Source organism: Nerophis lumbriciformis, linkage group LG03 (genome assembly GCF_033978685.3).
Source record: "Nerophis lumbriciformis linkage group LG03, RoL_Nlum_v2.1, whole genome shotgun sequence".
Taxonomy (NCBI): domain Eukaryota; kingdom Metazoa; phylum Chordata; class Actinopteri; order Syngnathiformes; family Syngnathidae; genus Nerophis; species Nerophis lumbriciformis.
Window position 1 is genome coordinate 61,344,495 of NC_084550.2, and position 12,050 is coordinate 61,356,544.

At 39.6% G+C, this 12,050-nt stretch overlaps 2 protein-coding genes across 6 annotated transcripts in view; one reads left to right on the plus strand and one right to left on the minus strand.

Moving 5' to 3' along the window:
• ecm2 (extracellular matrix protein 2, female organ and adipocyte specific) overlaps window positions 1-2,110 on the minus strand; it is a 46,381-nt gene extending 44,271 nt beyond the window's left edge. For both annotated transcript variants that reach the window (XM_061940571.2, XM_061940563.2), the window contains exon 1: window positions 1,936-2,110. The gene's annotated coding sequence lies outside the window, so the exon portion shown is untranslated. The remainder of the gene's footprint in view (window positions 1-1,935) is intronic.
• cenpp (centromere protein P) overlaps window positions 1-12,050 on the plus strand; it is a 136,445-nt gene that overhangs the window by 114,222 nt on the left and 10,173 nt on the right. For all 4 annotated transcript variants that reach the window (XM_061940749.2, XM_061940734.2, XM_061940726.2 and 1 more), the window contains exons 7-8: window positions 8,505-8,584; window positions 8,651-8,742. In XM_061940749.2, the coding sequence (XP_061796733.2) occupies window positions 8,505-8,584; window positions 8,651-8,742 (172 nt within the window). The remainder of the gene's footprint in view (window positions 1-8,504; window positions 8,585-8,650; window positions 8,743-12,050) is intronic.

Genomic DNA, 12,050 nt, shown 5'->3' on the forward strand with positions numbered 1-12,050 from the left:
TACACAAAAATTTCGGTTCGGTACGTACCTCTGTTTAGAGGTCACGGTTCGGTTCATTTTCGGTACAGTAAGAAAACAACAAAGTATACATTTTTTTGTTATTTATTTATTTACCAAATTTGTAAACAATGGCTTTATCCTTTTAACATAGGGAACACTATAATAATTCTGCCCACGTTAATCAACATTAAACAGCCTTTTGAGACACTTGTGATTTAGGGCTATATAAATAAACATTGATTGATTGATTGATTGATTGAAACTGCCTCAACTTTTCTTCTACATATAAAAAGTGCAACATATAAACAGTTTCAAGTCAACTCATCATGCTTCATTTATTACAGCATTTGGGAAGCCTGTAGTTGATTTTTATTATGTAAATATTGTATTTTTATCAACATGTGATAGCAGGGACCCTGCCATTCAAAACTAGGCTGCTGCATTACTAATGACATTACTAATGATTAATGTTACTATAGCTGAAAAAATTGTACAATAGCAATAGGAGAGACTATTCATTCCTGAACACCATGGAGTTAATGTAGGCTTAATGATGCACTTACATTATTATATCAACTATCAGAGACAGAAACTCTTCATTTAACATAATGTCCTTTTTTGCTGCTTCAACACAGCTCAATCAACACAGAAAAAGGTAAAGTGAAATAACAGACAGACAGGGCTTTGCTGTCCGTAACACACACACACACACGCACACCGCAAAATGAGCTAACGTTACGCTAAAAGCGAATTAGCTTTCACCTCAAGCCAGGACTGCGAGCGAGCTGAGCTGCCGTTTATGTTTCTAGAAGGTCAACAGGCTCTTAGTGATGTTACTAGTAGTTGACTGGGAGGTGTTTATTATCATTTGGGGAGAGTCCGCTGCCTGATGCTTACCTGCTAAACGCTAAGCACTGACTACATGCGCTCTGAATACGCACTGCTGATTGGCTGTTACCGCTCTGTTTGTAACCAATCAGATGGTTGTGTGGGTGGGACAATGCTGGGTGCTGTGTAGAGGACTGACAGAGACAGAGGCAGAAGGAAGCGGAGGCGGCTACTTAATATGTCCGTGTGGAAACTCGTTCGGTACACCTCCGAACCGAACCCCCCGTACCGAAACGGATCAATACAAATACACGTACCGTTACACCCCTAACTGTACCATAACTAAATGTGTAAAAAGTGAGGTGCTGTGAATACTTTCCAGATGCATTGTTCATACGCAAATACATAGACCAGCCTCCGGCCAAATTGTTTTAACCCAACATGGCCCCCTGGTCTATACACTATGTTGCCAAAAGTATTTAGCCACAGTTACAATGTCCACTGTCTCGATCGCTATATGCGTGAATAATGCATGAAAACTCATAACAAAAATCAGCATGCAGAAAACCAGTGTTCTTCTGTTGTTCTTGGCTGATTGGCTGCAAGAAGTCACATGATCCTGTCAGTTCTAATGAGTCAGGTCCAAGCTGAATTCAGTTGCCAAATAAGGCTCCTTGCGTGCGGCTAATGTTGCATAAATACTTGAGACGCTCGGCTGGCTCTTGATTAAAATCTCTTGTTATGGTTTTACCTCCAAAGAAGAAGAAGCACATGTTGACCTCTTCTACAACCTCTTTGGCATCAACGAACTGAATCTAGACCAGACAATATTTCTGAAGAAGTAAAATGTTTTTGATTTTAGATATTCCAAATAAGTGATATTTCTTACCAAGCAGTGCATTGACCACACAGATAACAACTTGACTCCTTAAGTCATGTCGAAGGAGCATGTACAACAACTCGCATACAACAAGTCACAAAGTGATGTGAAGTGATTGTGTGGCTGACATTGACAACAACACAACTTCACTGATAAGCAGACCCACTCAGGGGGAGGAGCCAAAAAATGACAGACAGACAGACAGACAGACAGGAAGTCTACATTACCAGCAGTATGAAGGCCAAATTCTTCCTCCCTCTTTCCTTCTCCTCCGGAAGTGCAGGAGCTCCTGGAGAGAGGTGTGTGTGTGTGTGTGCGTGTATATTTGTGTGTGTAGCTCAGAGATGCTCGTGTGTGTTGTTCAGAAATAGTGTGTGTGTCGCAGTAGTTGTGTAGAGCAAAGTGAGCTTACAGCTGCAGTGTAGACTGGGCCAAGCAAGCAAGGGAGAGAGAGAGAAAGTGTGTGTGAGACAGGTTCAAACACACACACACACACACACACTTGATCTTCTCTCGTTGGAGTGAAGCGTCACATCTGTGCGGAGGTCAAAGGTCGCATCCGGCCAAATATGTCACTAATGTGTCATGAAGCAACATCAGTTTAACGTGCAAGAAACAAAACTGTCTTTATTAATGTCGCAAGTGTCAAAGGAATAAGCACTGTCAAATACTAAAACAAGATGTCGATGAAGGTCATAAAAATAGTCAGTTCCAGGGTCAAACTGTGACCATCACAAAAGCTTGATTAAAGGGGAACATTAGCACAATTTCAGAATGGTTAAAACCATTAAAAATCAGTTCCCAGTGGCTTATTATATTTTTCGAAGTTTTTTTTCAAAATTTTACCCATCACGCAATATCCCTAAAAAAAAAAGCTTCAAAGTGCCTGATTTTAACCGTCGTTATATACACCCGTCCATTTTCCTGTGACGTCACATAGTGATGCCAACACAAGCAAACATGGCTGAAAGAACAGCAAGCCATAGCGACATTACCTCGGATTCAGACTCGGATTTCAGCGGCTTAAGTGATTCAACAGATTACGCATGTATTGAAACGGATGGTTGTAGTGTGGAGGCAGGTAGCGAAAACGAAATTGAAGAAAAAACTGAAGCTATTGAGCCATATCGGTTTGAACCGTATGCAAGCGAAACCGACGAAAATGACACGACAGCCAGCGACACGGGAGAAAGCGAGAACGAATTCGGCGATCGCCTTCTAACCAACGATTGGTATGTGTTTGTTTGGCATTAAAGGAAACTAACAACTATGAACTAGGTTTACAGCATATGAAATACATTTGGCAACAACATGCACTTTGAGAGTGCAGACAGCCCAATTTTCATCAATTAATATATTCTGTAGACATACCCTCATCTACGCTCTTTTCCTGAAAGCTGATCTGTCCAGTTTTGGAGTTGATGTCAGCAGGCCAGGGAAGCTAGGGTCAATATTCTTCTCTTGATCATCTTCGGTGGCATAAGGGACGGTGTGAGCCAAGACATCCAGGGGGTTTAGCTCGCTCGTCTGCGGGAACAAACTGCCGTCATTGCTTGCCGTGCTACCGAGGCCCTTTGTCCCTGAATTGCTCACACACTCCGGCAGATTCAATGGGGGTCTGGCGGCAGATTTCTTTGACTTTATCGTTGGAAATGCATCTGCTTTGAGTGTCGCAGGATATCCACACATTCTTGCCATCTCTGTCGTAGCATAGCTTTCGTCGGTAAAGTGTGCGGAACAATCGTCCAATTTCTTGCCACTTTCGCATCTTTGGGCCACTGGTGCAACTTGAATCCGTCCCTGTTCGTGTTGTTACACCCTCCGACAACACACCGACGAGGCATGATGTCTCCAAGGTACGGAAAACAGTCGAAAAAACGGAAAATAACAGAGCTGATTTGACTCGGTGTTTGAGAAAATGGCGGATTGCTTCCCGATGTGACGCCACGTTGTGACGTCATCGCTCCGAGAGCGAATATTAGAAAGGCGTTTAATTCGCCAAAATTCACCCATTTAGAGTTCGGAAATCGGTTAAAAAAATATATGGTCTTTTTTCTGCAACATCAGGGTATATATTGACGCTTACATAGGTCTGATGATAATGTTCCCCTTTAAGTGCCCATACAACGTTTTATCTCTTAACATTTTAAGTGTAATTCAAGTGTAAAAAGAAGCGAATATCTAGGCCTGGGCCGATATTCCATAAGTCAATCCACCAAATGAAAATTAAGTCGTTAAAATTTGCCGGCCTCGGTAATCGCCTTGTGCCTGTGTTGTTATGGGTTGCAAGAGCGCTCACTTTTTTACATCGGTTTCAGCAGCTGGGTGGCGTTTGTACTAAGAATTAACCGTAATAATAACCGCTGTAAAACTCCCGACGGTTGGCATTACCGTATTAAATAAAATGATCAAAAAAACGTGATTGATAAAATTATGGAGACCAACTAGCGTTAGCTTGCTAGCTCGCTTAAATGCTAACATGTGTACAAGAGACTTAAGTTCTTTACCCATTAAGAAACATCATAACCCAATCTAAAGTGTGTGTGTGTGTGTGTGTGTGTGTGTGTGTGTGTGTGTGTGTGTGTGTGTGTGTGTGTGTGTGTGTGTGTGTGTGTGTGTGTGTGTGTGTGTGTGTGTGTGTGTGTGTATTTATATATATATATATATATATATATATATATATATATATATATATATATGAGGTGGCGACTTGTCCAGGGTGTACCTTGCCTTCCGCCCAAATGTTTTACCCATTTAGAAACATCATACCCCAATCTAAACTTGTATGCGTGTGTGTGTGTGTGTGTGTGTGTGTGTGTGTGTGTGTGTGTGTGTGTGTGTGTGTGTGTGTGTGTGTGTGTGCTCTGTTTACACAGTCACCTTTAGGGGACCTCTGACGGTATGGGGACAAAAAAACAGGTCCCCTAAAGGGAATCCTTCTTAAATGATAGTCAGATCCATTCTGAGGATGCCTAAGTGATTTTTAAGCTTTGGCCCATAAAACATGTTTACTGGTTAGTTTGAGTGTGAGACATTTGCACAGCAGCCCCCTCATCGGGCTGTAGCTGGTACTGCTTTTGCTCTTTTAAATGGTCCTCAGTAGTCACGTACAAATTTGTGTGAATTATGCAAAATTATTTAAATGTGGTCCCCATGAACCATATTAACTCTTTTTCCCCAGGGTCCCCAGTAAGAATGATCAGTACATTACTTCATCAATCCAGAGATTTAAAGATGTGTATGAGCTAACTGGGCAGTGGACATTTTACCTATTTTTTTTAATGCTTCCACAACCTGTAGAAAGGCTGGTCCCCACAAGTGATGATCAAAAACTTGGTCCCCACTCCAAATGATAAACAGTGTGTGTGTGTGTGTGTGTGTGTGTGTGTGTGTGTGTGTGTGTGTGTGTGTGTGTGTGTGTGTGTGTGTGTGTGTGTGTGTGTGTGTGTGTGTGTGTTAGGGATGTCCCGATCCAGGTGTTTGCACTTCCGATCCGATACCGATATTGTTTTTGCACTTCCGATCCGATACTGGCCTATCCGAGCATGTATTAAAGTTTAAAGTTATTTAGCCTACTTAGTTGTCAGAATCATGTTTTAGTACTCTTGATAACAACTAGGCAGCTGAATTAGGGGAGTTTGAATAATACACAATGGTCGGTAACAAGAAACTGACCTGTTTATTCAAGGATAAACACAAAATAGACAAAATTATACATGACAAACAGAAATGGCATCATTGAACTAGGGCTGGGCGATATGGCCTTTTTTTAATATTGCGATATTTTAAGGCCATATTGCGATACACAATATATATGTGGATATTTTGCCTTAGCCTTGAATGAACACTTGATGCATATAATCACAGCAGTATGAGGATTCTATGTGTCTACATTAAAACATTCTTCTTCATACTGCATTAATATATGCTACTTTTAAACTTTCATGCAGAGAAGGAAATCACAACTAAAAAAATCACTATTTTTTTCATACAGTGTTGATGTGGAAATGTTTGCCTCTGCATTTTGATGGTGTGGGCGTGTGGCACCGAATGGAGATAAGCGTCTCGACAGACGTTACAATATTTGAACAATGATGACGAAAACTGTTTTCTCTGTCGTGTCCGTGTGTCGAAAATTGTTATGCGCTTATTTTTTTATTAGATTTTGTGCGTGGCATAGATTTGCTATGCGCAGAGGACGCTTAAACAGTGCGCAATTGCACAGGCGCGCACCTTAGAGGGAGTGTTGCTAGCACGGCTGCGCTAGCATCACAGCTAACGTTAGCCATGCTGCTACCTCTCTGCTCGGGGAGGATGTATACGTATGTGACGTATGACGTGACAGTATGTGACGTATGACGTGACAGTATGTGACGTATGTCGTGACAGTATGTGACGTGTGTAAGAAGGTGCGCTTGCTGTCTGTGAGAGGGAGACACAGGAAAGAGTGAGAAGAGCCTGTCGTGTAATGCCAGCAGCTAAAAGCAACTGTGTGAGAATCCTCAGACCTGTGGATGTGTTGAAGGTGTGCTGGAAAATGCGGAACGGAAATTAGGGAGCAGCAGAAAAGTGGAATGTATTATTTAGATAGGTGCGTTGGAAAACACGGACCGGAGTTTTTCTTAAAAACTGTATCTGGATCGGCATTTTCCCATGCCTTGCCGATACGCATTTTTTGGCAAATATCGGCGGCCGATCCGATCCAAATATCGGATCGGGACATCCCTAGTGTGTGTGTGTGTGTGTGTGTGTGTGTGTGTGTGTGTGTGTGTGTGTGTGTGTGTGTGTGTGTGTGTGTTTCTGTATACACAGTACAGGCCAAAAGTTAGGACACACCTCATTCAATGCGTTTTCTTTATTTTCATGACTATTTACATTGTAGATTGTCACATCAAAACTATGAATGAACACGTGGAGTTATGTACTTAACACAAAAAGGTGAAATAACTGAAAACATGTTTTATATTCTAGTTTCTTCAAAATAGCCAGCCTTTGCTCTGATTACTGCTTTGCACACTCTTGGCATTCTCTCCATGAGCTTCAAGGGGTCGTCACCTGAAATGGTTTTCACTTCACAGTTATGCTTAAAGCACACCAAGGCTGTGTTGTCTTTGCACAAAGTGATTGATATAAACTCCACAGTGCCAAGTTGAAACAGTCTTTGCTAACAAGTGACATCACTTCCTGTCTAGATTCTACTCACCATCTCCCTCGACACTGATCCTTTTTTTTGCAAGAATTACCAAAGAAAAGGTTTTTGTCCTCTGTCTGGTGATGTTGGCTTTTTTTTTTTTTTTTTTTTTGCAACTTAAAGGCAACTCTGATGTCATTGCTATGTTCCCGGCAGCCACCAGGGGGTGTATTTGTTGCTGTGACATGCTAATGGGATGTAGAAAGACATGTGCTGTGAGCTGAGTCACACTCAAACGTGTGTCGTCAACATTAGATGCTCACTTTCAGGCAACAGAGGCTGCCTGTCGTGTCCTTAATGGACTTCCCAAATGTTGCTCCTCGTGGAGGAGAGCCAGGGGGGAAGTTGTGCCGAGTCAGCATTCAGTTCTCCTTTCAGTTGCAAAGTTGAAGAAAGGAAAGAAACACAAACCTCAAACTATTCACTCTCCCTTATGGACTCTTTTTTTTTTTTTTCACTGTGTTCAATGTGTTTGTGTCGCCCCCTGCTGGCAGTTCTTAGCAAGGACACATTTTATTCCCTGATTGACTTGACTGTCAGCGGAATGAGAAACAAAATACACAAAAGTATTTGGCCACCCTTCCAAATGATGAGAATCAGGTGTCCTAATGTATAAAACCAAGCACTTAGGCATGGAGACTAAAAATTACAAAAAAAGGAAACAAAATATCTATTGTGAGCACCAGGCCCGGCCCTAACCAATCTGGCGCCCTAGGCAAGATTTTAGGTGGCGCCCCCCCCCACATCGGCAGTGAAGTGTATATACTCACAAGAAACCGAATAGCTTTGTCTTTGACCTTTTTTTTTTTTACTTACAACTATACCTAATATATAAAGGGGTGGAAAAGTGACTATTACCTGCAGGGCAAACATTAGCTAACCAGAAGGCAATAACAATGTAAACAAAAAACACCTGCTTAAAATATCTGATACAAATGTCCCAGAGGAATGTAGGCGGGAGTACTGTAATTACCTAACGTTACATTATTATTTTCCATAACAATTTAGCCCCCTCCACAATATTAACCCGACGTTAAAACAGAACTAGCTATTTATTGATTAGCAATTGCCGAATCATGTAACATTAGCTTAATGCTAAAAAGCCAGGTTACTATCACATTCTGTAACAGACAAATCATTTCATGTAGGCTAACGTTACCTACCTGCTACCTCTGTCTTTTCTCGTTTCTACTCCTCTTCTTTTCTCTTTTTTCTTCCCTGGGCACCTGACAGTTTTGGCCGTTTTGACATCTTGTGTTGATTTTTTGATGTGGTGACGTCCAAAAAGAGTCATGATACGGGAAGGGAGGGGGCGCACCGTGCGGGGGGGGGGGGGGGGGCGTAATGTTGTAGCAAATAATATTTCTATTAAATAGGCTTTACTTTGCATTTTAATTAACGTGAGATTATTTTTTTGTATTTAGAAATAATAGTAACAACTTTTTTTTTTTTTTTTTTTTCCTCCAACATTTGTGGCACTGGCATGGCGCCCCCTGATGGACGGCGCCCTTAGCATTTGCCTATACGGCCTATGCCACGGGCCGGCCCTGGTGAGCACTTGAGGAATGACAAACGTGCTAAAATCTGACTTTATTCTGTCTGCAGGCCAAATATCCCACACTTGTCTCCCTTCCTGAAGGCCACGGTTCAGAGGTCATGACCCTGCACCATCCTGAGCTTCCAGGGTAAATTCAACACACACACTTGTTCATCTTCACACACTTCTAAACACCATCTTGTGTTGTCCTCAGCTGCATGTTACTAGTTGACTGGCCAGTGGAGGTGTCCAAGGAGGGCGGGGTCACGCCAAAAGTCCACCTGCTGACAAAGATCCCAGATAGAGGTGCGATGCTCTTCTTGCTCACTTTTACCAAATACACTTCTGCTATCAACCACAACACCGGAAGAAACACAACTTAGATCAGCACTTACAAATTATTACAAATTAAATGCCCGATGTTAGCTGACTTAGGCTCCAGCGCCCCCCGCGACCCCGAAGGGAATAAGCGGTAGAAAATGGATGGATGGATGGATGGATATTTAACACACATGGGTTGGAATTGGGGGTTAAATCACCAAAAATTATTCCCAGGCGTGGCCACCGCTGCTGCTCACTGCTCCCCTCACCTCCCAGGGGGTGATCAAGGGTGATGGGTCAAATGCAGAGAATAATTTCGCCACACCTAGTGTGTGTGTGACAATCATTGGTACTTTAACTTTAACTTAACATAAAGTTTAGGCCTAGGTCAGGCTGATTAGAAAAATAAGTACTAAATTTTTCCATTCACAGTAATATGTTGGAAAAGAACACTGAAAATGTTACAGTAAAATTCTGGTGCTTAGCTGCCAGTTTTTCCCGTAAAAAAACATTAATACTGTTTTTTAATTTATTGTAATATGATGTAAAAAAAACACTTTTACAGTAAAATTCTGTCGACTGAGCTGACAGTTTTTTCACACTGAAATCTACGGTTGTTTTTACGCCGTATTACTGCAAATGTAAAAACGGTAAAACACTTTTTAATGGTAAAAAACTGGCCAGAATTAAAAAAAAAAAAAAAAAAAGTGTTACTATTTTTCCACTCACAGTAATATGTTGGAAAAAAAACCACTGAAAATTTTACAGTAAAGCTCTGGCCTTTAAGCTGCCAGTTTTTCCCGTAAAAAAAACAATACTGTTTTTTTTTTTTACTGTAATATCTTGTAAAAAAAAAAAGACTTTTACAGTAAAATTCTGGCGACTTAGCTGCCAGTTTTTCCTGTGAAAAACATTAATACTGTTTTTTTGTTGACTGTAATATGTTGTAAAAAAACAACACTTTTACAGTAAAATTCTGGCGACTGAGCTGTCAGTTTTTTCCCACTGAAATCTACATGTTGTTTTTACGCCGTATTACTACAAATGTAAAAACGGTAAAACATTTTTTAATGGTAAAAAACTGGCCAGAATTTAAAAAAAAAAAAATAGTGTTACTATTTTTACATTCACAGTAAAATGTTGAAAAAAAACACTGAAAATTTTACAGTAAAATTCTGGCAACTTAGCTGGCAGTTTTTCCTGTAAAAAACATTAGTACTGTTTTTTGTTTGGTTCCAGCGACCCCAAAAGGGACAAGCGGTAGAAAATGGATGCATGGACGGATGGATGATGTAAAAAAACAAACAAAAAAAAAACACTTTTACAGTAAAATTCTGGCGACTGAGCTGACAGTTTTTTCACACTGAAATCTACGATTGTTTTTACGCCGCATTACTACAAATGTAAAAACGGTAAAACACTTTTTAATGGGGAAAAACTGTCCAGAATAAAAAAAAAAAAAAGTGTTACTATTTTTCCACTCACAGTAATATGTTGAAAAAAAAACACTGGAAATTTTACAGTAAAGTTCTGGCCTTTAAGCTGCCAGTTTTTCCCGTAAAAAAAACAGTACTGTTTTTTTTTTTACTGTAATATCTTGTAAAAAAATAAACTTTTACAGTAAAATTCTGGCGATTTAGCTGCCAGTTTTTCCCGTGAAAAACATTTGTACTGTTTTTTTGTTGACTGTAATATGTTGTAAAAAAAACAACACTTTTACAGTAAAATTCTGGCGACTTAGCTGCGAGTTTTTCCCATGAAAACATTGGTACTGTTTTTGTTAGGCTCCAGCGACCCCAAAAGTACAAGCGGTAGAAAATAAATGGATGGATGGATGGATGATGTAAAAAAAAAAAAAAAAAAAACTTTTACAGTAAAATTCTGGCGACTGATGTGACAGTTTTTTCACACTGAAATCTACGGTTGTTTTTACGCCGTATTACTACAAATGTAAAAACGGTAAAACATTTTTAATGGGAAAAAACTGGCCAGAATTTAAAAAAAAAAGTGTTACTATTTTTCCATTCACAGTAATATCTTGGGGGAAAAAAATGAAAATTTTACAGTAAAATTCTGGCGACTTAGCTGGCAGTTTTTCCTGTAAAAAACATTAGTACTGTTTTTTGTTAGGCTCCAGCGACCCCGAAAGGGACAAGCGGTAGAAAATGGATGGATGGATGGATGGATGATGTAAAATAAAAAAATTAAAAAACTTTTACAGTAAAATTCTGGCGACTGATCTGCCAGTTTTTTCACACTGAAATCTACGGTTGTTTTTACGCCGTATTACTACAAATGTATAAACGGTAAAATATTTTTTAATGGGAAAAAACTGGCCAGAATTAAAAAATAAAAAATAAAAAGTGTTACTATTTTTCCATTCACAGTAATATGTTGGGGGAAAAAAACACTGAAAATTTTACAGTAAAATTCTGGCGACTTAGCTGGCAGTTTTTCCTGTAAAAAACATTAGTACTGGTTTTTGTTAGGCTCCAGCGACCCCGAAAGGGACAAGCGGTAGAAAATGGATGCATGGATGGATGGATGATGTAGAAAAACAACAACAAAAAAACACTTTTACAGTAAAATTCTGGCGACTGAGCTGACAGTTTTTTCACACTAAAATCTACGATTGTTTTTACGCCGTATTACTATAAATGTAAAAACAGTAAAACACTTTTTAATGGGGAAAAACTGTCCAGAATTAAAAAAAAAAAAAAAGTGTTACTATTTTTCCACTCACAGTAATATGTTGAAAAAAAACACTGGAAATTTTACAGTAAAGTTCTGGCCTTTAAGCTGCCAGTTTTTCCCGTAAAAAAAACAGTACTGTTTTTTTGTTTTTACTGTAATATCTTGTAAAAAAATTAAAAAATAAACTTTTACAGTAAAATTCTGGCGACTTAGCTGCCAGTTTTTCCCGTGAAAAACATTGGTGCTGTTTTTTTGTTGACTGTAATATGTTGTAAAAGAAAAACACACTTTTACAGTAAAATTCTGGCGACTGAGCTGCCAGTTTTTTCACACTGAAATCTACGGTTGTTTTTACGCCGTATTACTACAAGTGTAAAAACGGTAAAACATTTTTAAATGGTAAAAAACTGGCCAGAATTTTAAAAAAAAATAGTGTTACTATTTTTCCATTCACAGTAATATGTTGGGGGGAAAAAACACTGAAAATTTTACAGTAAAATTCTGGCGACTTAGCTGGCAGTTTTTCCTGTAAAAAACATTAGTACTGGTTTTTGTTAGGCTCCAGCGACCCCGAAAGGGACAAGCGGTAGAAAATGGAT